The sequence below is a fragment of the Anomalospiza imberbis genome, chromosome 9, assembly GCF_031753505.1.
Source record: "Anomalospiza imberbis isolate Cuckoo-Finch-1a 21T00152 chromosome 9, ASM3175350v1, whole genome shotgun sequence".
In the NCBI taxonomy this organism is placed as follows: domain Eukaryota; kingdom Metazoa; phylum Chordata; class Aves; order Passeriformes; family Viduidae; genus Anomalospiza; species Anomalospiza imberbis.
The window spans coordinates 722,754-748,580 of NC_089689.1; the positions used below are offsets into that span (position 1 = coordinate 722,754).

Consider the following 25,827-nt stretch of genomic DNA (forward strand, 5'->3'; position numbering starts at 1 on the left):
AAATACGATGGGCTTAAACAACATGTTAAAGTCAATCCATAGAAGTAAGAAGATAACTTTTAAACAATGGACATTGTAGCCAAATGAGGGAATAGGAAAAAAGAAAGAGGGTAATTTCTGGCTGACTAAATGTCAAACCATAAGAAGTTAAGCCAGAAAAAGATACTGAGCAACAGCATGCCGGAGGCATAAAAGAAATAGTAAAAATATTTTTCAGAGGAAGCCTGCCAGGGAATCTCTAGTGCCTGTGGAGGACCAAGGTGTAAAGGAGTACTTAAAGTGGAAGTCAGCACTGCTGAAGGAAGGAGTAAAGTGTTCTTGTGCTGGTATTAACCACTGAGGCTGTATAAGTATCAGGCAGGTGACAAATAAGGCAAACTTTTAAAAATGGCTTCAACCAAAGTCTCAGTTTTGCACCAGTTGGCAGAATCTGTGAGAGTTGAGTGTGCCCTGGCAAATGCAACAGCTTGGAAGAGAGCACAGCTCCTGCAGAGGAAAGCCCTACCCTAGTGCTCCATTGGAGGCCCCAGAGGGAGAGTGAGTGAGGATAAGGATGATCCCGTCAGCACAGCAACATACTGTGTTCAAAAGCCTTGGAAAAAGATGGTTCTTTGAGAGTGCTGAAAGGAAGCAAGCTTTTGTGAGACAAGGGGGAAGGCTCACTCACAGGTTAGTGTCTCTCTAAAAGGTGGAAACAGACGGTCTCATTTTGCAGTGAAGGGATTGTTACCAGTAGGTTCATACACAGGTCTGCGCTGGGGAGATGCCATGTGTCATGGTTTGACACTGGCGCGATGCCAGCGCCCCCATGAAAATATACTTTTCTAAATAATTGCTGTGAGATGTGATCAGGAACAGAGCAGAGCAGGCCCATCTTAGTAACAAAGGAAAGAACTTTATTAAACTACTACTACTAGGAAAACTACAAACACTAAATCCTGGATGAAGACTTTCCAAAACACCCCTCCTCCTCCCACCTAATTTCTAAACAAACTTAACAGTGAGACACCACCCAGGATCTTGATCAAGTTGCTACCCTTCAGATATTCAAATACTCAATCTTTCAAGGGAGACAGGAGTCTCTCCTGTGCCACAGACTCCCCAGGAAACACAATTGCCACCCTTGTGTTTCCATGTCACACATGGCAACCGTCCGGAGAAAATCTGCCATGGTGACACTCTCCTTTCCATGTCACAGTGCTCTCACCACCGTGCATGGACAGACTGCTCATAGGGCTCCTTTAAGGATGCTTTGCCATGGACCAAAAGAGACAACAGTTCAGTTTCTCATTTTGGGACTACAGTCCCCCCCATTTTCCCCTGGAGCTGAGGGTCCAAGAACAGAGGTCTTCTTCTCCTCTTCTTCTTCTTTGAAGATAGAGGGCTTCTCCACACCTATTCCAGCTCTCCTCTGTTCTCTCCACTCCTCTGTTGGTAATCACTGAAACAGGTCTCCTGGCACACCAACGCACCGCCCTAAGTGCATCTTCTGTTAGGAGAATTTGGTTCAGTCTATGGCTAACAAGAAAAGTCCAGCCACAAGCCACTCCATCATCTCCTTCCAACTTGAGAATTTCTTCTTCCATCATCTCGGATCCCAGACTGTCTCTTTTCTACTTCAAATCAAGGAGGAGTAATATTTTACAAAGCCTTCATTTCCCAGGAAAGGGTTAAAAGTTCAGACTCCCTGGACGGCTGAAATCTCTGCCCAGCAGCCGATTCCCAAGGCCAAGGCTGGGCACCTTCCCCCCGCTCCTTCTCCTCCACGCCGGCAAAGTTACAGGTGCCATCCGGACTCTCTGTCTCTTCCCTCTGGGCATGGGGAATGACAAAGGCATCTCCGCTTCTCTCCACCCTTCCGTCCACAGGAGCTGGCTCAGTTCCAGTCCTTCTACCCCTCGGCTCACCTCGACCAGGCCGCATGGCTTCCCCTCCCCCACCCAGCCCCATGGCTGGGCAGGGGAGGTCTGCACTGCACCCTGACCGTAACCAAAGAGAGCGAGCTCTTGGGAGTTCCTGCTTTTAACCCCCTGTGTTCTCAGAGGCGTATCCATACCTTCAGTGGTCACTTCAGGTGCCAATATCCAAACTTGACCACTGATTGGTTTGACCCAACTTCCTGAAAAAAAAAATCACTTCCATGTCAAACCACGACACCATGGCTCCCAGTCCCTGCTGCACTCAGCGGGTGCAGTGCCCTGGTCCTGGGACAAGCCCTGCAGCCCTAGTTCTTGACAGAAGCCTTTGCTGGAATGCTTTTCTGGGCTACTCGCCTGTGTGCAGTTTTATGTCTTGTAAAGTGGGTAGGTCTGGATTTGCAGGCAGTTTGTTTATCCTTTTAGTGCCTCCCATGTGGGCATGGGATGGTTCTGACTAAGAGCATTGCTCTTCTCTAGCCTCTTTCCTTCACTCCCAAGAGTTTCCTGTGCAGCAGAACTCCTCACCCTTGTCTTTGTTTTCTCTTTGGGTTTTTGCCTCTTGTCATTAGCATTGTCACAGATGGTTAGGTTTTAAATAGGGTCATCCTGCAGCAATGCTACCCTGCCAACAACACACATATACACAGCCAGAGCTGTCAAAAATGTCTTGTTTTTCTGAGAAATACTCCATCTGAGGGAATTTTAAATCAAGTGCCTGTGACGGTCAGCACTGGTGAGTCTGGTCTTCTCTTCCTGAGGTGACCATTGGCTCCCTCTCAAAACAAGAGCAATCACACCAAGTCCACACTGGGCCATCTCCTCAGTAGCTCATGTTCTTTCTCTTAGAGGAGAGTGATGCAGCATGAAAGAAGATTGAAAAAGGAGGTGGGCAATCCAGTGAGACATGGTCCCTGGGAAGAGCCAACTTTCCTTCCCTCTCCCTGAGACCTCCCAGTCTAGAGCAGGTACTGCAAAGCATGAACTGGCACAGATCGGCCACTGACCGCATTGCTCACCCGTGCTGCTGGCCTCTTCCAGAAACCACACAGTGGTGTAAGCTAAGGGCAGGTGATGCTCCTCACCCACAGCCAGTGCCAGTCTCTCTGGTGGCTCCATTATTTACTTCAGAGGCCACTGAGAGCTTGTATCCTCTGGTTTTCTTGCTTACCTCTCATGCCTGTGCATATCTCCCTTGGATAATCCCTGATACCACTCCTCTAATGGATTGGGCATGAAGAGAGAGACCCTATCTCCCGCTGTCAGCTCATGGCTTGTCAGGGTGAGTTTGATGGTGTGGATCCAGTGTTTCTGTACTCCTAGAGATGCCTGGTTCACAGTCGGAGAGGTGGTAGGAGATCTGGAGACTGAAATGCCAGGATCTCAGTCTGTGCCTGGGACTGAGGACAGCTGAGTTCACAGAGGTGAGACCACTGCAACTGCTCTGTTTGGAAGTAGTTCCAAGTAGGAATTTGCTTTTAAAAAGGGAAGTTATTTGGGTCACACTATAACTTTCTCCCTTGCCTCAAACAATCCTGTCCAACAATCCAATCTGTAAATGTTTTAGCAATCCTGCTGCATTGTTGCAGCGAGCGTATTTTTAGTCTGTAACACTGCTTCATTTATATACTTATTTGGTAGTGTATACCAACCCTTCAGATGGAAACATTGTCCAGATGTGCAGAGTAGGACAGTCGGGGCTTCTTAACAGAGATGAGATGGAAGATTGCTGCAGTGACAATGTGGAGAGAGCCCCGTGAGTTATGTGTGGGGACAGCTGCAGTCCTTCAGCAGGCCAATGCAGCAGAGTGCAGCTGGTGCCTTCAACTCCTGAAGCTCATGCTTTTTGAGCCCTGCTACCCTAAACATGAGCTCTGGATTGGGCCAGGGCAGGTTACAATAAAAAACTATTTGGATAATTAGGTGCTAAATCATTCCTAAAGCTAAACTTCATCGTTGTCAGCTTGGCGAAGCTCACACAAAGCACCCAGGTGCTGGAACTTGTTAGTGGCTCTTTGAAAGCTGCCCTGGTTTCTGCTGCTGTGAGAGATGGGCCTGCAGAAGGGGCTGCAAGTGTAGATTAGTGCTGACACAGACTGAAAACTTTCTCTTTAGAAGGAATTGTGGAAAGTACAGAATGTGAGTAGCTGTTCAGCAAAGATGGCTTTAATAGAGTTGGTGGGTTTGGATCACCTTACACAGGGGTGATTCACTGGCTCCTATTTTGACATCAGTTAAACTGGTTCCATGGATAGCAAAGTCACCTTCTGCTCCCCACCCCTCACACACAAGGAGGGGATGATTCTCTCACCTTATTGACAAAGACAGGTAGTTAAAGTAAGGATGGGGCAAGTGATTGCCCTCCCTGTACCGTAGCAGGAGTAAGGACATGTAGTCCAGATCTGTGTGGCTGATAACACCTTAAATGTGTGATCAGTGAGCACAGCAGATACAGAGGGAGGCAGGCTCTGACCATTTTAAAGTCACCTACTCAGAAAGCAGCCGCTAGGTAATTGGGTTATCTGCTTCAAAGGCAGCTGAGGCCTTAGAAAAGGGCCTGAGGACTGAGGACCTCATTGAATGATAGACTATTGGTCCCACTGAGTATTTTTTTGGTAATCCACTGTGATATTGCCCAGAGTAAAGTAAAATGCATGCTAATGGTAGAATAAGGCTCTATAAATATACATATGGCATGAAAGCACCTTCAGAAACCTGTAAAGCCTTTCCATGGTGTTTGAAACAGTCCAGCAAGCTCAGGTGGCCTTTCAGGGGAGCTCTGTTTCAGTTTCTCTGCAGACACCAGTTTTCACAATGATCATTTGCTGCAGCAGAGCTTTTTGGGAAAGATAGGAAAGGATAGGTAGGAAAGGATAAGTTATCAGAATTAGATCTTCTTTAAGACAGATGTGTCCATAGGGCCAAACAGCCTGATATGTGTAAAGTTGAAGTCTGTGGAGACAGCTGACATGACATCACCAGTTGTTCTTACTAACTGCAGAACAAAAGTTTCATTGCCTGCCTTTCAAGCCCTCTGCCCGTCTTCTCCCTTTCTCTGAGAGAGTATCTCCCATAGAAGTAGGTCTTACAGACATTTGAACAGCCAACTGATCGATGGATGTCAGTGCTACTGAGGGAAGAAGGAGGATTTTGGTTTTATGGCCTTTTCAGTAATACAATTTTAAAAATCTAGTGCTTCAAATATGAAGACAATCTTCTATCATCTTCAGTAATTTGTAGCAGTAGTTAATGCCCTCAGCCCTATTTGGTTTTGGTTTGGACCACAGACTTCAGCTTTCATCTGTTGGATCTTGCAACATGATTGTTTTTAGGGGGAGAGCAGCACTGGGAATTAGGTTTCTCTTTTCTAGACCAAGCTCGTGCTGGGAGTTTCATACAGCCTGCAAGAGCCAGCAAGGCTCTTTGGGAAAGTGCAGTCGGAGCTGCAACGCTTGGCACAATTACCTTTGCTATTAATTTGAAATAGTCAGTCATCTGAAGCATGGCTTTTAAACCTGTTAACAAATAATTAACTGCAGCACAGGCTCTTGGCCCAGCAAGGATGGCTTCTTAAGCCTGAGTCTGCACTGTGTGAAAAACTGTATGTTCTGAACTTCAAAGAGGAGCAATAAATCTATTTATAAATCCAGACACCTCTACAGGAGATCCGTTCGTGTTTTCATTTACGTAATCCCACTAAACATCAGTCATAAGTAATTCAGGACAGTAAAGATCACTCTGTGTCAGCGTTGCTCTGGGCCCTTGGGCAGCCCTGTGTAACGCACCTGAGCAGCAGGCAGCAGCCTGGGGCTGTCAGTTCTGCTTCACAGACACCCTGCTACCTGTGCCTCGCTGGGAGGGGTGGTGGCTGTGTGCTCAGGCAGGGGAGTGCGGGCTGGCCTGAGCACTGGCTACATGCTGAGCCCTCCAGGGATCAGCCACACGCAGCTGCTGAGCTCAGTGCTGGGCACGGCCCCTCTGGAAACCCACCCTGGCCCCTACTGGCGCCTCCAGGGGTTGGTACTGCACAGGAGGGGAAGGAGAGGAAGAAAGCCTGGCAAGGCTGTCTTTGAATCCTTGAATCCTTTGAATTCCTCTGACACAGGAATCACCAGGCAAAATCGTTTGCTTGTTCTGGGGATCAGATCACACCATGGAGTCCAGTGGAGAACCCACAGCTCGAGGTGCTGCGTTTGGTCAGGAGCAGGGACTCGCAGCTCACAGAGGGACAGGGCCAGAGGGACCGGGAGTGAATGCAAGTGTCTGTGGAGCTTTGGTACCCAGGGGCTTGATGGGCAGCTGCTCCTCCATCCTTTCCTTAAAAACTCTGCATCATGGAGATCCTCTCATCTCCCCAAGGTACTTTGATCCAGGGCTTGTATTTCATTATCATTAGAAACTTGGTCAAAGTTAAATATGTTTCTCTTGCAGTCGAGCTGTTGTTTCTAATCCTGTCATTCTGCTGGCTTATCCACAGCGGTCCTCTGCAGTCCTCAAGGTTTTTCTGTAGTACTTCTGCCCAGCCCCATTTTTACTCATGTTTTCCAGCTCTGGCTGTGGTTGAAATGCATTCTGAAGATTTTGGACAGCTTCGCTCTTTTATCAAAACTGCAGTCTCATCCAATCTAGCCACTCCAAGGTTGTTGGAATCTCTCCAGTTTTGCATCTTCCAGAAATCTTCTAAGTATGCTGTCTATTCCTCCTCCAGATCATGAAGCAGTTTCACAGCATCAAGGTCAGGATGGAGCCGTGTGGAATCATTTTTTGCAATGACAGTGAGCTAGTCTTTCCAGACAGGGGATTGTGCCAGCTGTACTCGGGTCACGTTTGCCTGTTGTTTTGCTGAGACCATCACATGGGTGTTCAGAGAGCATCAGCCCCTCCCTGGGCTGGGGTAGGCCGGGTGTCCCAGGGCTGCCACCGCTTTCAGACCCCTCCTTAGAATGAAGCTGGTCCAGGTGCCTGGCAGCAGCACCAAGCAGTAACTGCTGTCTTTGAGGAACGTCCCACCTCCTCTTCTGTGTCGGTTTGGAGCTAATGGTAATGAGAAAGGCTGCTGGAAATCCTGTAGTGGGCATTGAGCCGTTCCCACTGCTGCCCTCACCCCTGTGAGATCAAAGCCTTTGCAGAGGTTTTCTGCTGCAGTTCAGTGCCTTCACCCCAAAAAGGGAAATAATCAGATGCCAACTTCAAACCTGCCTTTAACTTCTGAGCTAACTCACAGGCCAAGGGCAGGATTTGGGTACTTTTTGTGAATGTCTGTGTGGGGGGATTTGCATCCCCTGTGTGCCTGCTGGCCAGAGAAGCTCATCGTGAGCACGATTCCTCCCAGCTCTCGCTGCTGTGGTGGACTCAGAAGACACAGACCCTCTTGCTGTGGGGTAGCAGAGCTGTAGCTTACTTAATCCTGGCACACTTTGTTGGGAGGGAGCTGTGTCAGCACGGGGGAAGCAGGATCCCAGCTGGCCAGAATGGGCTGGGCTGGTTCCCCAGTGCCACCCACACAGCACAGCTCCCTGCCTTGCCTGGGCATCCCTTGGGATTGCTGTTCTCCTCTGTCTTGTGCAATGTCCAGAACTTAATGATAGCCCTCTGTGCTGGCTGCTGTGAATAGTCAGGGAAGCTCACTGCACTTCCAAGATGTTTTCCTGGCCCTGGCCACCATCCCATCCCACCTCACCCACTTGTGGCTTTGGAGCACTGTTTCCCTCATAGCTGGGGTTCCATCAACTGCAGCATGAGAGCTGAGGAGATGTTTCCAACTTGTTGTGTCACAGGGAGCCCATCTGTGCCCATTTGCTGGCTCCAGGCTCTGTGCCCTTCAGCTCCTTGTGCCCCTCTGCTCCCCCTTCCAGCCCCCTCTCCTGAGTGGCAGCAGCAGCCCAGCTCCCTCTGCTGACTCGTCCTGAGCCTGTGGGTGGGAGCCAAGAGCACCTCCAAAGGCAGAGAGAAGGGGTGACCTGGAGGGATGGCCTCTGAAAGGGTCCCAGCTGGGGACATGGCACCTTATGTCATAGCAGGGGTTTAGCAGCAGGGCAGCCTCCAGGAGGGGTGAGGTGCTTGTCAGGGGTTTGGGTCAGTGGCACAGAGACTTGCACAGCTGCTCCTGGCCTCAGTCTCTTGGTGGCACATACAGAGCTTTTTCCATTTCATTCCTTGCAGGTGCAAGCTTTGATTTCCCTTGCAGGCTCTCAGCCCCCTTAGCAAGAGTTTGCTCCTGCTTCTCATTACTATACCAGACATAGCTGATCTAATGGCTTCTACAGGTGGCGTGGGGTACAAGAGGGTCCGGCCACAGTCTTCAGCTGTCATCCAGAGTCAGAGTTAATCCAGGAAAACAGTAAAAATTACTAATGTATATTGCATTCCTCCAGTCCATACGCTTTCCATTAGGTGATCTTCCATCCTCCTGAGCACAGAAAGGAAACTCTGCCAACGGCAGTCTTCTGGCTCTGAAAGGATTGGTCTTGCCTGGAAATCCGATCTCAGCTCTTGCATTCCTGGGCACGCTGTCTATGCAGGGAATAGTCTCCCACCTTTAAATCCAGGCAGCAGATGCTAGCCATGTGCACAGCCTGTAAGCCCAGCAGCTCCTGTGACAGCAGATGTCCCAGGCTGGGGGCCACACTGGGGTCCCGTGTGCTGGTCAAGGTCCTCCTGCGTCCAGGCCTCTGTCAGGGGAGTGGCCTTGCCCAGTGTCACCACATCCCTCAAGTACAACAGCTAGGTCAGGAGGGGAAGGAGGCACAGTTAATTCTTTTGAGAGATCACATTTTAGGGTTTTTTTTGGTTAATAAACTGGTGAAGAAATTCCTCAAGATCCCCAGTGTCAAGAGGGCTACAGAAAGTGAAACATTCAGCTTTCTTAAAGCTTGTTTTCAATCACTCCCATGCTTTAGTGGCTCAAGAACAACAGTTCTGTAATGAATGTTACACAGTGCAAACTCCATCAGTAATGATGTGCAGATGAAGAAGAGGAAATAAAAGACATTAATTTCTAGGTGTGACTGCACATGTTAAGTGTGGTCTGGGCTCTTTGAGGTGTCACGAGCAGTCTGGGGCTCTGCTGTGTGAGATGGAGCTCCATGTGTGCAGCTACAGAAAGGAAGTTCCGCCACTGCAGCTCCTGCTCCAGACAAAAAATGGTCCAGAAAAACTCTGCTTTTAAGTGCTGTTGGATCCCTAGCTTGCAGGGCTAACTCTGACCTGTTTTTCTTTTATCCTTAATTTTGCAGAGAATGTGATCAATGGGCAGGACTACGAGGTGATGATGCAGATTGACTGCGAAGTGATGGACACCAGGATCCTCCACATCAAAAGTTCATCTGTCCCTCCATACCTCCGAGAGCAGCGCAGAAATCACACCGACACCTTCTACAGCTCGTCCCCCTCCGTCCGGGAGACGCCCCATGCCCTGAGGGCCATTGTCAAATCCCTGCAGTAGCTCCTGTGACAGCGCACAGGGGAGCACCGGCATGCAGCAGGTCCTGCTGCCAGCCTGAGCCCCCTCCCTGGCAGGTCCTGGGCCTCCTGGCACATGGGCACAGCAGGGACAGCCCCTTTAGCCCATTCCTGTGCCTGTCCTTACCCAAGGGCCGCATCCTGCCTGGGGATAATGCAGCTCAGCTGGCTCCTCGCCAGGGACAGCTCTGGGGGTCCCGCACAACGTGGGGGACACGGGCCATCCCTGCTACTTATGCGCTGTCCAGAATTATGGGTTGTTTTTCATTTTTGTCCCTGTTAGGCTGCCAGAGGTGGGCTGATGAGCCAGAGACAGTACAGCAGACAGCCACGCTTGCGATGGGGCCGCTCTCCCTGCAGTGTGCCTGGGCAGCAGGAGAAGTCCAGCTTCAGGTGCTGGGCCTGACCAGGCAGCCCCGCCCCTCATCATTCCCTCCCAAATCCTGTCTGTGCAGCCTCCCTCAGCAGGAAACCCTGGGATGCAGCAGTGTGCAGGAGAAGCCCAGCCCAGCCCCCCAAGAGGGCTCTGGGGCTCCGCACTCACCACTAAAGCACTACAAGCAGAACAACCCCACTGCCCTGGGGCAGGGCTGCCCGAGGAGGCACTGCCCACCCCGCACCTGCCTGGCTCTCCAGGATCCTGCTGCTGCCTTCCCCAGCCCACGTGGCTGCACAGCTTAAGGCTTGGCCCAAAGGAAGTGATTTCATGCAGCAGATGCATTTGTAAAGTTTGGGTTTTTTGAGGTTTGTTTTTTTTTCTTCCTGGTTTATGTTTGCGTGGGTTTTTTGTGTGTGCTGTTTAATACTTTTCACTGCTAACTGCCCATGGAGCAGCACCAGCCTTGCTGGGGCAGAGGGGCTGCTTCAGTTCCGTGGGACAGAGCCACAGCACCTTCTCCTGAAGCCACACACCCGTCACACACACTCAGCAGCACACACCCCTCTCTGCCTCGCCAGCACAGACAGCCACTCGCCAGGCAGCGGGGGAGCGTTCCATTTGCCCCAGACACTGGCCGCAGCCAGTGCTGCCATTCCAGAGTGCAGCTCTGTTCACCGATCCTGTGTCTGGCAGCCGGGCCCCAGGCCGGAGCTGGCCCAGGAGCTCCAGAACACTGGTGCTCAGCTGGGATGAGCCACCAGCAGAACATCAGCCTTGCATAATGACTTCAGCATGTTGTTACATTATTTTTTCTCCCCTGTGCGGTTCGCGAAGAGGATGATGAGCTTCAGTTTGCCAGCCAGCTGTCTTTCCTTCACGGTTTGAGCGCTAAGTAGCTCACGTGGGGTGTTTAATTATTAATTATTATTATTATTTTTCGTGTATGTGTGTGGCGGTTAGGAAATACAGGTTGATATCACAGCAAGACAAACAGCTCCAGGGGCAGTGAGGAGGAGGATGAGGAGAAATACACCCCTCTGAAGTATGTGCCTTGCAACACCTTGGAGAAGCTGTGCCCTTTGCCACGTCCTCGGCACAGGCAGCGCAGGCCCCGTCCTCACGGCACTCGCGCTGCTGGGAGGGAGCTGGGCTTGGCTGGGGTTTGGCTGTGCTGCTCGCACCAGTTCATTTTCCTGGCCTGGCCCCACCTGACTGTGGGCCAGCTCACAAGAGTCAGAAATAAAAACCCCAGCGGTGCCCCAGCCAGAGGCACGCGGCTCCCCCACAGCTATGGGTAGGGGCTGCTGGCTGCTCTGGGGAGGGGATTGGGGTGGTGGCTGGGCTTGGCACAGCCTGGCACATTGGGAAGAGCTGCTGGTGGGGGCTGGGGGCTTGGGACTGCTGCGGCACCACATCCTCAGCCAGCACCCCTGGGCTCTGGTGGTGGAGAGCATCTCTCATCCTGTGTAATTCTGTTCTCTGTGTCCCCAGTACTGAAGGCAGTAAAATCCTTCTTTTATTTATTACTAATAACTTCATTATTGTGCGTGTTAATATTGTTTTCCTTAGGCAAACCACTGGAACACCTGCCCTGGTCTGCCATCTCTTGGGCTGCAGTGTGGCTCTGCTTGGCACAGTGTACCCTGTCTCCTTGCTTGTGCTGGAGAGCAGGTACCCTACATGAGCTGCTCACCCGGAGCCTGCCAGAGGAGCCCATGAGGGCTGGACATGGCATGTCACCCTGCCCCGGTATCACTCCCAAGCAGCCTAAAGCCCTCTGGGGTTTGTCTCTATCTGGAGTGTAAACTGGCCCTCCCCAAACCAACCAAAACCCACCCACAACACCCCTGTGCATTTTCATGCACCCAGAGGGTGAACCAGAGCCAAAGAAAGCCCCGAACGGCTGCGAAGGTACTGGATCCTTTATTACTGACAGCAGGTAAATACAAAATGCTGATGGGCAGGAGGGCAAGGGCTGTGCCTCTGTGAGGGGATCCTGATGGTCCAGGACCAGGGCGGGCATGGGCATGAGAGGGAAAGGAGGAGGTGGAGTGGCACAGCAAGGGCTCTGCCAGCCCCTGCCCAGGCAGCCCAGCACCCAGCTGAGCGGAGCCTCCGCCCAGCAAATGCCAAGGGGGACTATTTGGGTTACAAAATGAACAAACAAAAGCCATCTACACATATTTACAGCATCCCCCTCCTGCCGCCAGCTCCCTCCAGGCATGAGTCAGGGCTCGGGGTGCACCCAGCCCCCCAGAATGGCCTGCGGAGAGCAGAGCCCCAGCTGGAGGGGACAGTCCTCGACGTAAGTACCAGCACCAGGGGCTGCCGGAGCTGTGCTCGCAGCCCCTTGTACAGCAGGATCTCCAAGGGGCCTGCTGGCCGTCAGCCGGGAAGATGGTCCTGAGAGACGGGACATTCTCGTGGGACGTGCAGGTCCTCCACCAGGACAGGCAGGCAGCAGCATCCCGCTGGGACCTGGTGCATGCAGCTTTGCACTGGTTCAGGATGTCTTGCTGATCATCTGTGGCTAAAAACATCATCAGGATGGTGGTGTCTGGGCCACCTCCTCTTCCCTGGGTAGGAGAGCCAGGCCTGCCCTTCCAAAGGAGGACCTCCTTCCCCTGGGAAGGAGAATCAGAAGCAAGGATACAGCAAAGATGAAGGGGGTGCTTCTGGCCTGGGGATCGATCTACAATCCGCCATAAAAAGCCAGCTTGAAACAAAACCCATCATTTACTCTTCAATTTGTACAAAATAACAATAATAACAATAAAAATAATAATAAAAGGTGCTGGTGGCCCCTGGCTTGCAGTGCCCCACTGTGGTGGGGGGGTCTCAGTAGGCAAAGATGACATGGTAAGTGACTTGGTGGCCATTGTCCCAGGCGTAGAGCAGGCGGTCCTTGGGGTTATAGTCTATCTGCGTGGTGTAGGCATACTCATTCTCAAAGAGCAGCCTAGGGATGATCTGCGTGTTGGTGTGCGTATCAAAGGCATAGGAGATGTTGGCGTTCCTCTTGTTGTAGCTGTCGACCGCATACAGGACCCCACAGATGACAAAGCAGTTCCCGTAGAAGTTCTTGCGCAGCCCCGTCCGCCATGTGGTCTCCTTCTGGGTGCTGAGATCGGCTGCGTTCAGCTTGCTCAGCACGATCACCTCCTGGTTGAAGCCCTCGTAGCTGATGGCTGGGTAGATGACCCACAGGCCGTTCTCGTCCACGGCAAAGTCCACATCAGAGTGGCCTCGCCACCGCCACGGGGTGGACTCCTCGTAGGCCACGTCGTGCAGCATGGCCCAGGCAGCCACATAGCGCTGCTTCAGGTCATACTTGATGATGTTGCGCGTGAAGGCCCGGTTATAGTAGAAGGAACCGTTGTAGACAACGTGCCCTGTCCCAATCCAGCTGTACGGGAGCTTGTAGGAGTTGCTCCAGCGACCTGTGTGGGCAGACACACCTAGCTGCTGAGACCTCCCTTTGCTGTAGGGTGAGTAGCCATGCCAGCAGCACCCTCTGCCCACAGCTCTGCCTGCACTCCCTCCCTGGCCACCAGCCACAGCCTGAGCTGTCCCATGCTCTGTATGCCACACACCGGGTGCCAGCATCCAAGAATGGAAGGTCCCAAGGCAGAACATCCCCCTACGATGCAGCATCCCCAGGAATGAGGATGCTGCTTGGGTCAGCTGAGGGGTGGCTAACATGGTATCAGAGATGGTGCAAACCCACCTTGCTTGAAATTGTCAAGGTTCCTGAACTCCACCAATGTGTTCCCATAGTAGTAATTGGTGACATAGATCCGCTCCTCCTGGGCCAGGGGGTCCTTCATCCAGGCTCCCTCATTGCGCCCGTAGGTGTTCTGGGTGGTGGGCCCCGAGATGGTGGACAGCGTGTCCTTGCAGCGCCCTGCGTGGGCAGGGAAAGGCTTGTGAGGCCAGAGGCAGGGTGGCCATGCTGTCCCTGAAGGCATCACCCCACTCCAAGCCCCTTGCTCCCCCAGCAGGTAACCCCTGCCACCTTGGCTCTGGTGCAGCTTTGTGAGGCCCAGCAGGACTGGCCAGACCCCGCAAACATCTCCCCACAGCCTCAGCCATGTCCCTGCTCCAGCTGAGGCTGCTGCCTGTCTCAGTTCCCGTCTCTTTTTGCTCTGCCCAGCCCAGCCCCTAAAGGTGGGAGGAAACTACGGTAGGTTCCAGAGTTAATAATTAAACCTGGCACCTCAGCAAAGTGCTGTCCAGCAGCCATCTCCATGACACCTCCCACCTGTGACCAAATCCAGGTGTGCCATGCTTAGCAGGACACACAGTGGGCATGAGCCAGACCCCCTCACAAAGCTGGAAGGGTGCAGCACCTGCAGGCACTCACCAATGATGTTCCTGATGTCTTCCTCCTCCAAGCCCTCTTTTGGGGTGGCGGGGATGGCTGGGCTGACCGGTGTTGCGGGGGTGTTTGCCTGGACCCAAGCTCCTGGGCTGCGCTCCATGTCACTCCGGCCTCCAGTGGGGGTGGCCACCAGCAAGTTCTCTGTGGCTGTGGCCACCACTGTGCTGGCCATGGCTGCCGGTAGCTGTGGGGTCCCCTCCTCTGCCAGCCCTGCCGGGGCAGTCGCGGACTCCGGGGCAGGGATCAGCCAGCTCATGGCGGTGGAGTCTGGCGTGGCAGGGGACAACGGCACCATGGATGTCACAGCAGTGCCAGCAGCTGGCAGGGTGGTGGGAGCTATGCCAGGGGTGGGCGGCCACCCCACTGGGGAGGGCTTTCTCATGGGCTCGCCTGCCCTGGTGCTGGGCCTCAGGAGCTGGTCCTCTATCAGCAGGTCCACCGTGTTGTCCCCGCTGAACAGCTCGTCCGCTGCCAAACACAGGCACAGGTGTCAGCCCTGCAGCCGGGCAGCCAGGCCCCTCCAGCCAGCTCCCTGGCCACTGCTGCAGGCTGTCTGGTACTAAATCCACCTACGTTCCCTCTCCATGTCCCCTCAAGGAACTGCAGAGGCTGACAGTGCCCATGTCAGGAGGTGAGTGAGGCCCCATCACAGTGACATCCACCACCTCAGGCCAGGCAGAGCGGAAGGTGACGGAGATCAATTCTGCCCTGCCACCTCCCAGAGACTGGGCAGGATGGAGACCCAGCTGCATTCCAAACCCGATCCCACTCAACCTAACCCAGGATGCCAAAGCGGGAGCCTCAGCCAGGGCACAGGGATCACTGGGATTCCCCAGCCAGCACGGGCACCGTTTGCTCCTCCTCATCTCCAGGAGCTCACAAGGCCCCGCAGGGCAGGGCTGGATGTCCTCACTGCTGAGCCAGTCTGCACAGCGAGGGCACTTGTCCTTCTGCCCTGCCCGTGCTGCCCACTCCGCTGCTCCGTGAGGGCTCAGCCCCTGCTCCCAGCACGGCCAGGGCCGTGAGCCCTGAACTGCCTTCCACCACAGCAAACACTGCACAAACCTCTGGGGATGCCATCAGGCAGGCGGATTTGAAACACAAACGTATTTAACAAACCTCCATTTACTTCTGGAAAGGTGTTGATGCTGGGTGTTTGGAAGCAAACCAGTGAGCTATTTCCTTAGCTACCAGGGATTTTCCATGGAATAACAATGCTGCACTGCCCCACATACACAGCTCAAAGGCTGCCCAGCGGTGAGGTACCAGCTGTCCCACCTCTCCCCGCTGCTCCCACACACTTTGCCCCCACACTCCCAGGGGATGAGGCACTGGCTTTGCTGCAGGATGCAGCCACCGTCCCACCAACTGTGGCTGCATACCCGACTCACGTTGCTCCTCGATGTCATTCTCTGACTCGGTGGACTGGGCTTTGTAGTAGGTGACCCCTCGGACAATGGTGGGCTTGGAAGGAGGCCGGCTCCTCACCCGCAGCTTCCTCTGCAAAAGCTGCTCAGGCTTCTTTTCCTCCAGAGAGAGGTGCAGCTCTGGGAGGGATTCCACAGAGTTGATCTGCTGGGAGATGGTTTCATCCTTCAGGAATCTTTCTTCATATTTTCCCTGGAAGAGACACAGTAGGTTGTTACCAGATGGGCTAGAAATACCCGGTTTTGGTGAAAGGGCAGGTCAGGCTGCACAGCCCCATGCTGGGCTGCTGGGCAGCCTCTCCTTCCCTAGGGTCTCCCTCAGTCCATTCTGACATGGGAAACCCTTCAAGACACAGCAGGGTGGCAGACCAGCGGTGCTCCTGCATATCCTTGGTGCCACCCTGCAGTTGTGGGGCTCAGGGCTCCATAAGGCACGTGCTGTGGGATGCAGGGCAGGCAGGAGGAGTAGGGTCACTCCCTGGAATGCCAGGGGCTGGTTCCAGCAGCTGATCTGCAGAGTGTGCAATGTGCAATGAGCTTTCACAGGGCAGAGAGGCTGAAGGCACCTTCCTAGCATGAGCGGGAACCTCCCGAGGCAGGCACCAGGAACTCCCCCAGGGCAGGGACCAGCTGCCACAGCTCAGGTCTGAAGGATTTCATCTCATTAAAGAAAATCAGAAAGCCAGCCTGAGGGTTGAAGCAGTGCCCATTTGGCTGACAAGATGGGCCCTGCTGCAATTAGCAGCGAGAAAAGGGGAATATTGGGAAATGAGGTCACTCGGGGTAATAAAAGCCCTGCGCTCTGCTCCCCTGCCTGGCTGGGGCTGGCTCCTCTCCAGCAGGCAGCAGCTGCTCAGCTCACGGCATGGGGAGCAGGGGAGTGGGGCTGGGAGCACGGCCGGACACCCCTGCCTGGGCACGGCTCTCCCTGGGGCAGGGAGCGCTGGCACAGCACAGTTGGTGCTACTTCCCTGCCTGCTGAGACACACGTGTGGGAGCCCACCCCTTGTCCCCAGGGGCTTGGCGAGCCCATCCCCACACAGGATCTGCAGACCTGGGGTGGAGGGCAAGCACAGGCTCTTGCCATCCTCAGGAGCTGAGCACCCCTGCTTGAGCTGGAAATTATGCACTAACTGTTCCCCCCTCCCTGCCAGATACCTCCTACTGCCCTGCAGAGGGACACTGGGGTGAGGGCAGGACGATCCAGGAGCTGCCCAGCAGGGATCAGAGGAACACGGGCCATCCTAGATAGCACCACTGAAGCAGCAAGAACTTCAGGACACCCTGGACAGACCTTTCCCCAAAATACCCCACTCACATCTCTCTGGGGCTGCACAGAAACTGCTGTCCCAGGCAAAGGATGTCCGCATGCTGGGCAGACCCATGGGGACCCCCCCAGTCCGGTGCCGGGTGCCAGAACCAGAGGGATGCCCAAGCCCCAGCCTGGAGCCCGCCAGGCGCAGGGGCTGGTGGTGGAGGGGTAATTGCCTGGCAGGGAGGGAGGGAGGGAGGGGAGGCAGGCGACAGGCTGTCCCTCCACCGAGCCCCAAGCCCTGCTAATCAAAGGCTCTGTTACCCAGCGCTTCCCAGCCGGCCCCGCAATGACATCACGCTTTCCAAGCAGCTCAGCCACCGCTGACCTCGAAAACCAACAACCCCGTGGGAAGGGGGGAGGCCGAGGGAGCAACCTCCCTCTGCTTCCACCTCCATCCCGTCCAAGCAGCAGCTGGGCTGTGCTGAGACACACGGTTTGGAGTTGGAGGCGCATAAACGGGGTCACTCCAGTGAGGAGAAAATCACCCCGGGGCAGTGGCCACATCCAGAAGTCTCCCCAGGGCTGCATGAGCAGCAGCAGTGACACTGAGCTGTACCTCAGAGTGAGCGTAGGCAGCCTCAGCGTCCCGCTGCAGAGAGCTCTCAATGTCAGCCAGGCTGTTGGTGAGGAGCCTGGAGCAGTTTTCCCTGCCGGGGGGATCCTGCAGACCCTCCTCCCCGCTGGCTCCTGCCCGCTGGCCTTCCTGCGTGAAGTTCCTGGACATGCCCTAGGAAAGCAAGAGAGGACACTTTAACAACAAGGGGTGTTCTGTGGCCCCCAAACCACAGCCCTAGAGCTCTGTGCTGCCGTCCTGGAATCACAGCTGGGGATTCTCCATGAGGCTGGGCACTTCAGCTGCTAAGAAGATGCCCGTGACCCCAGTGGGATCCAGGAGCCCCATCCCTGGTGTACATATCCCAGATCCACTCTTTGCTGCAGGTTCCCATGGAGTGGAAGAGTGGCCTTGAGGCTCTTCAACCCCCACCCTCAGCCACATTCGCCAGCTCACAGGAGAAAAAGACAAGCTGAAACACCTTAAGTCGCCTAGTGTCCTTGGCCTGTGGCAGCAAGTTCATCTTGCATTTATTAATCCCACTTTCCTGGCCCGGCCATGTAGTGCCTCCACTCAGGGACTGCTGCTCCCCAGCAACCTCTGCTCCCACAGAATCTGAGAATCTGGGGACAGGACAAGAGCCAGTGACCTTCAGAGAGCTGTCAGAGCTGTCCTGTGACAGGGACAGAGCTGGGGCTGGTTGCAACTCAGCCAGCAGGCAAAACCCTTCACCCTTCTCAGTCCCCCAGCCACAGGCGCACCCTATACCCAAGGGATTGTTGCAGTCTCTGCTCATCACTCCTTGGGCTTCTACACCTCAAACAGCAACTGCTTTGTATAGGTGGCACATCAGTCAAAGCACAGGCACTGGGGGTGGTTAGCCTGACCCTTCATTTTCAATCTCTTCAGTCATTAATTTCTCCTAAAACCCACCGTGACCTCCATCTGTGACCTCAAAATTGCCAGCTGATGTGACAGCTGTGAGCTGAAAACAAAGCAGAGGAGCTGCAGTAAGCAGAGGAGCAGGAGATCTCATGATGCTCTCCCAGGAGCAGCGCAGAGGCAGCTCTCAACACCATCCTCCTTTAGAGAGGATGACTGATTGCAACAGCCTTGTGCCCTCACCGCTTCTCCTGTCTGGCTTATGACCTGCTTAGGGATAAAATCTGCCTCCCCTTGAGCAGAGAGGCAGCACCAAAGCCTGGCCTGTGATGCTGCTGAGGCTGCTCAGCTGCTGCGCAGGGCAGCAGCTGCCAAAAGCACACCCGCCCGGGAGGGCGATGCTCTGAAGCCATGCCAGGCTCCAGTTCAGCATCTCAGCTGTCCATGTTGTCAGAGCCCACGGCCGGTGCAGGGTGTGATCCTCCTCCACATCCTCTCAACAGGAATTCCCATGCGAAGCCAGCAGCAGGAGGCATTTCACACCTGCTGTCTGCGTCAGCTCAGCTCTGCCCCAAGCACTGGCCCATCTCCTCCTAACCGAGGCCTCTCCAGCCTTTTTCCATCCTGTCCAAGTGCCTGTAGGCAGCTTCAGCTGCTTTTACATTATCCTGCAGCCTCACTTCTGGGAAATTAGAGACCCCTGTAAATTCCCTGCTCCTACACCTCTACAGCTCCATCCCAGGCCAAACTCCTTCAGCCCTACGGAGCTTTCTGCCCATCTGCCTCCCTGTGACGGGCTGTGAGTGGAGTGACCAGGCTGCAAAGGTCACCCCATGTGTCCAGCGTGCCACCAGCACTGCTGGCTCTGAACCCCCCTGCAGAATCCAGCTAGTAGGCAGGGCCCCTTTGGTACTGGAGCAGAGTGCAGCGATAACCTCACCTGAAACAGTCCCTTGGCAAACCCAAGTAATGACTGAAGAATACACTAAACCACAGGAAGAGGGTGGGATTGCAAAGGGGAACATTGGTGCTTTGTCATTTTCAGACCTCAAAAACCCCTTTTGGGTCAATTTCCATGCTTGGAAACTCAAAGCCCCCCAGGCAAGCATGCTCCCCTCAGCAGTCTCCTTCCTGACCCCGCGATGGAGCACACCGTGCCTTCCTGAAACACTTTGCAAGTGGAATTTTGGCTTTATAAATCATTGCCTCTCAGCTCCTGGCTGGAGACGAACAGGACTGCTCCACTCCGACAGGAATGTAGAATTACCATCCCAGATACAGACCACGGGAGAAAACTCCAGTATTTAATCTGGCAACCTGTTGCTACATAGCCGAGCACAGCTTAAACTGCAAACCCTACGCTGTGCTAGCCAAAGAAATATTAAACTGTATGGAAGTGAAAATTATTTCACTTGAAGTCTGCTCTAAAATTAAATGGAAGGTTGAGGGTTCTGCTCCGTTTTAACACAGGCCAAGACATACTTGGTCCTTCAGGAATGTGAGCTCTTTGGCTCCCCACAGTCCTGCTGACTGTACCCCTGCACCAGCCTTGAACCTCTCACCCCCACATGAAACAGCACAAAAGCTCCTGGTTGAGAGCAACCATCACACCAGCACGCAAGTAAAACTGAGAAGAGGAAAAACTTAACAGCAGGGCCTTCTGACCCAAAGGAGATTCTGCTCCTGCTGAGGCCACAGCTGGGATCCCACTCGCAGTCTAAGCCCTGAGGGACTGTGAGAGCCAGAAGGGTCAGGCAAGGCTGATAGGGTGGGAATGTACTGAGCACTGCCTGTGATCCGGTCCGGTTCAGATCCAAGTCTGGTCTGGTTTAGTTTCAGCCAAATAGTTGATTAACATTTCTTCCCAGGCAACGTGGCTCTGAATGCACCAAAGGTAGCAGGAACTTGGTTGGGGGCCAGTCCCACCGAGGGCAAGGACATTGAAGGAGAGCAGGACTCACCTCCTCGAGCTTCTCCACCCGACCCACCAGCTTGGTCGTGACTGAGTGCAGCTTCAGAAGGTCTAAGCCATAAAAGGCACTTTCCAGCATCTCGACGATGGAGGAGAGCTGCACGGCAAGGGGAGAACAGTCAGGCAGCAGCACTTGATGTAACATACCCCCATGTAGCTTCTTCAGCTGAAAAGTCAAGTGCACTCCATCTGAGTGCAAGAATTTGGATTAAAAGGCAAGTTTTCCCTTACACAGCCCTGCTGCACTGCTGCCCTGGTCAGAGCACGGCATGCAGAGTGACACTCGCCACCTGCACAGAGCCTCAGGGCTTCAAGAGCACATTTTGGGTGCTGGGGATTAGTTAGCAGAGCAAGGTAAAATGCTGGTCTCTTTGCCACCTCTAGGCAGGCTCTCCCACAAGCCCAAAGGCTTAACTACTCCACCAGTGATGTGATTGCCAGTAAAAGAGGCAACAAGAAAAAGGCAGCTCAGTTTGAGATCAGACTCTGAGTTCCTGCCATCCTGTGCTCTTTTTCCTGGAACAAGAAGAAACTTGTTAAAAATTTTTAAAATACTCTCAAAATGCAAGAGTGAAGAAAGAGAAATTCTGTGCCAGCCTGGCAACAGTTGCCTTTCTGAAGAACAATTTCATCAGAGGGATTCTGCTCTCTCCTGCAGCCACCCACTTTACAGACACCATGTATTTAAGTCACCCCTGTGCCTGTGTCCTGCCCAGCATCAGCCCTTGGTCACCCCTGGGGATCTGGACAGCAGAGCCCTTGTTCTGCATTTTGTCCAGTTTCTGGTGCTGCTCCACAGAGGACAGTGCAGAGCATGGCATGGCTGGTAGGAATGGAGGCTCCTGGTGGCTCCTGGGCCACGTCCCCCTGTCCCATGTGTTCCCATGTGTCCCCACATGTCCAGCATGTGTTGTAGACTCTACAACCCCAATGGCTGAGCAGGATTTTCAGTGCACAGGAATTACTACAGGGCAATGACATTTTCTCCCAGCAGCTACAAACTGGTCAGCAGAGCTTCACAAACATGGGAGAATCACAGGCAGCACTGCTGGCAGCACTTGGAGTTTCCACCCCAGCCTCTGCAGCCTCCCTGTGGAGCTGACAGCAAAGGAAAGATTTTTTGGGCCAGATAAAATGACAGCATTAAGAGACAAGAGCTGTTTTATGGCTGTGCATCCACTTTCCACTGAGAGCTGGATGGAGACAACCAATACAATGCACACTGCCTGCCAGACAGCCACTGGAGACAAGCACTTTCCCTCCAGGCTGGAGAATTTCCATCAATGCACAAAGGTTGCAGACTGCATTAACCTCCTTCCAAATGATCCTGAGCACAACCTCCTTGCACTGACTCTGCACCAAGACCCCCAAAACTCTCGCTGTGGCTGCAGGCAGCATGCTGCCATTTCACAAAAACAGATCTGAGATAAAGCTACTCCCTGCCAACACCACGCTGACCTTCCCCCAAAGACCACACTGATGTTCCTATCAATTCACTGCTTCCCTCCCTCACACTGATGTTCCTATCAACTCACTGCTTCCCTCCCTCACACTGATGTTCCTATCAACTCACTGCTTCCCTCCCTCACACTGATGTTCCTATCAACTCACTGCTTCCCTCCCTCACACTGATGTTCCTATCAACTCACTGCTTCCCTCCCTCACAGTGATGTTCCTATCAACTCACTGCTTCCCTCCCTCACACTGATGTTCATATCAACTCACTGCTTCCCTCCCTCACACTGATGTTCCTATCAACTCACTGCTTCCCTCCCTCACACTGATGTTCATATCAACTCACTGCTTCTCTCCCTTCACCCACTGTGGACTTTGGCTCCCACTGGATTGATGGTCCATGAATGGTCCATTAGACTTTACTAAAGGCATGGGAAGCCCAGTGCAGGCATTTGACTGAGTTTGGTTGCCCTGGGCTGTGTTCCTGCTGCCTGGATTTCTCTCTCTTTCTCACCATTCCCTCAGGGACTCATCCTCCAGCCCACCCAAGGAAGGGACCTTCCCACGGCTCTCCCACACATGGAGTACCCAGGGCTTTTGTGTCAGATCATAAGAAAGTCTGGTAAAACACAACATACAAATGACCCTGTGCCCTTCCTGCTGCTGGACCGGGCAAGAGCGATCTCGTTGGACCAGCAAAGAGTAAAACCCTTCGGGGGTGCTCAGAGCTGTGGGGTGCCTTCACCTGGCCCCTCGCTGATGAGCTGTGGGAGCTGCTCCTCATGAGTGGCTTAAGAACTGGAGCTGTGTCCTCCCCTTCTTCCCAGCTTCTCCTACAAGAAGGGGCTGTTCCCAGTGATCCCGACCCCAGGAGGGGCTCTGTGCTTGGAGGGAAGGCAATCCTGCTGCCCAGCTCCTGGGATGGACCCTGGCAGCACAGAAAACCCTAGTGTGTGTGTGTTTGGATAAACCTTGTGCAATCGCCTGGCCGCCAGCCCTTGTGAAACGAGCGGGGGAGCCGGGGCCAGTTCCTAGAGGACAGCCTTTCACACCACAGCTGGCTGTGAGCAGCTCCCCAGTGGGAAGCGCAGCCGGAGCCAAGGGACAGCCAGGCTCCTCCTGGAGGAGGATGAGGAGGGAGCTGGGAGCTGCTGGTGCAGGAGCTCTGCCTGCTTCCCGGCAAGGGACCACAGGGTTGGCTCTGTCGCCTCGGGGGTGTCCCCTCCCCTAACCGCAGAGAGCTTACAACTCTCATCTAAGGCCACGTGGGACCTCCTGGCTTTTCCCCAGACGAGGGACCACCAGACAACTCTAGACTGGGACTCCTCCTCCCCTGGAATGATGGATTGTCTGTCTGTGCCTGTTTATCTTCCCTAGCTGCAGGGGAGCTTGGACAAGAAGCTGCTAACTGTCTGCAGTAGGACAAGATGAAACACATCCTCAAGCTCCAAATTAATTAGAACAAGCCCATCGTGGCGGCCTCCATGGCAGCTGCCCCACAGCACCTTGCACACCACCCCACTTCCCACCTGAGAGGGATTTAGGGGCACCAGTGCCACCAGCACTCAACCCGCCACTGCAGGAACTTGCCGGGACTGGACCAAGCCAGTGGCACATTCTGCTGCCCTACACTGGTAGCAAACTGGAAAACCCAGCAGGGTGTGCTGCCAGATGCTACACCAGCAAAAGGAAGCATCCAGTAAAAGTCAGGAGTACTTAAAACAAACACTGTCGCTTTTGGAAAAGAGGTATATATTACTAGAGAGATAAAATAGTAGAGAAGTGTCAGCATTTAAAACAACAAATCCATCCTGCCATTAGCCAGCTGTGCATCACACCCTCACACTGACGCATCAGCAGCTTTTGGCCCATGGAAGCCAAATCAGCTTTTTTGCATGGGTCTTTGGGAGTCCCTCTCCACAACAGAAAAAAGTCCTGGCAGCTGCTGAGCGGAGCAGAGCTGTCCTCCAGGGACATTTGGAATTGGACAGAGGGCAGGGAGCAGCCCAGTCCCTACTGGGCTCTCAGCACAGAAAGCCATGGTGAACCCCAGGCAGCACAGGATGAATCAAGTGAATCATCCATTGCAGCTGCTCAACTTAAGCTGAGCTTGATTTTTATATCAAGCATGCAGATATAAATATAACTAGGAGATGGTTTAAGAAAAAAGGTTAGGAAATAAAGTTTTTTTCAGAAAAAGCTCAGGAAAAACAAAAGGCTTCACAAGATGATCTTGTCCCCAAAGAGTCAAAGAGTCAGGAGCTGAAGCTGCTCTCCTACCTTCAGGTCACTGCTTTCTGCCTCCCGCAGCTTCTTCAGCCTGAAGTCGCCCTCGCAAGGGTTGAGAGCTGAGGGGGGGGCCACGCACGCACACTTGCAGCTGGGTCCTGACGTGATAGTTTCCACCGTGTAAAAGTCCTCTGCTCTGAAGGCGCCCTCGTTAATCCTCTGGCAGGCGCCACGGCCCAGGGGTCTGACCAGGCATTTGCAGCGGCAGTCGGAGCCTTCGGACACCGCCTTCACCTTGTCGTAGTCACCTAGCAGCTGAGCACAGGTCACCAGCAGTGAGCAAACCTCCCATCCTCTGCCTGCACGGCCAGGGACAAGCACAGCCTAGAGCTCAAGGTCCAAACAAGGACGCTCTGGATACCCTGAGTCTCGAGGAAACTGGCCAGCTCTTCCAGAATCTGCCAAGCCAAGGAGCTTTCCAGAGAGCGCAGAGCTGATCACTACATACAAGGGGAATAAAAACTGGCTTCTTCCAACAGCGTATTTTTTATTGCACTGTGCACAGAACGCTGCTTTGAATTTCAAATACAAGAGTTTTAGATTTTTCTGCTTTCTTTAAATGCTCTGTGTACAAAGGACCCAATAAGCCACCTGCTACCCAGAGCAAGACTGTTTTACACAGGCCAACAGGGCAAGGGTACATTGGAAGAGAGACTGAAAGCCACCCTATAAGCAGCGTAACCTGGTGGTGAAGCAGTACTTTTGATTAGCCCTATACAATGCCAGGAATTTCCTTTACGAAGATTTGCAGACAGCGCTTCTGGAAGCCCGAGCACAAAAATAACTTTGGCGGTACATTTGCAATAGTCTCTGCGTTAGCCATTTCCGAGGGCAGATAATAACACACTGCCTGATCAGCCAAATCTAACAGAAACCTCCACCGCATCCCACTGGCAGGGAAAGAGCCCGGATCCCTCCCCTCCACACACAAAGAGGCCCCAACAATTCTCCTCTCAAGGAGCTTCCCTTTTTCTGAGTCCCCCCGGAGAAATGATAGGATGGAGTCTGTGAAGTGCTCCCTGATGGGGAGTGATTTCACTGTGCCTCCCGCGATGAACTTCCTCCAGTGCACAGCATCACTGAGCTCCACCGAGAACGTACACCCAGCATCACCCAGGGTGTGCGCAGCATCACCCGGCACCACCGACAGCGTACACCCAGCATCACTCAGCGTGTGCACAGCATCACCCAGCACTGCCGAGAAGTCTACGCTCAGGAGCACCCAGCTCTATCGAGCGCCTAGAGCACGCAGCACCACCCAGCAGCGCGCAGGGTGCGCCCAGCAGCGCCCGGCAGTGCCAAGCCCCACGCCGCGGGTGCAGCACGCCGAGGTGCCCGCAGTCCCCGCGGTACCTGCGAGAGGATGTTCTCCTGGTTGTCCGCCTCGTCCTGCAGCGGCTCGGCGGAGGGCCCGGCCGTGCCGGCGGGGTGGGTCCCTGCCCGGCAGCCGGCGCCCAGCGCGGCCAGGCAGAGCAGCAGCGGCAGCGGCCGAGCCATGGGCGGGCGTCGGAGGGGCCGGGGCCGGGGCCGGGGCCGGCGCGGAGCCGCCGCTGCTCGCTCAGGTGCGGAGCGGCGGGGCGGGCGGGGCTGGCCCGGGCTCCCGCCCCGCTCCTCCTCCTTCCCTCGCTCCCGGTCCTGCCTCCCACCCTCCGCTCCTCCCTCCGCTCCTCTCCCGGTCCTTTCCCCTTCGGCGGCGGGACGAGCCCCGGGCGGGCCCGAGCCCCTGGCGGCGCTTCCCACCTGCGGCGGGGGCTCCCCACAGCCCCGGCCCGCTGCTCGGGCTCCGCGGGCCACTCG

General features: G+C 54.2%; 2 protein-coding genes across 4 annotated transcripts in view; one reads left to right on the forward strand and one right to left on the reverse strand.

Annotated features, from left to right (window-relative positions):
• The window catches only part of ATF6 (activating transcription factor 6), a 76,263-nt gene extending 64,969 nt beyond the window's left edge, over positions 1-11,294 (forward strand). For both annotated transcript variants that reach the window (XM_068199199.1, XM_068199198.1), the window contains exon 16: positions 9,152-11,294. In XM_068199199.1, the coding sequence (XP_068055300.1) occupies positions 9,152-9,360 (209 nt within the window). In that variant the 3' untranslated portion in view covers positions 9,361-11,294. The remainder of the gene's footprint in view (positions 1-9,151) is intronic.
• Positions 11,295-11,660: 366 nt separating this feature from the next.
• OLFML2B (olfactomedin like 2B) lies at positions 11,661-25,626 on the reverse strand. 2 transcript variants are annotated; one of them, XM_068199197.1, is made up of 8 exons: positions 25,384-25,626; positions 24,022-24,285; positions 20,276-20,383; positions 17,436-17,606; positions 15,529-15,757; positions 14,120-14,605; positions 13,484-13,660; positions 11,661-13,196 (listed from the first exon to the last, which is right to left on the reverse strand). In XM_068199197.1, exons 1-8 carry the CDS (start codon positions 25,525-25,527, stop codon positions 12,595-12,597), a joined length of 2,181 nt encoding a protein of 726 aa, XP_068055298.1. In that variant the 5' UTR covers positions 25,528-25,626; the 3' UTR covers positions 11,661-12,594. The 2 variants fall into 2 exon arrangements, with proteins under 2 accessions (XP_068055298.1, XP_068055297.1); XM_068199196.1 differs by having other exon boundaries at positions 15,520-15,757.
• Positions 25,627-25,827: the final 201 nt, after the last annotated feature.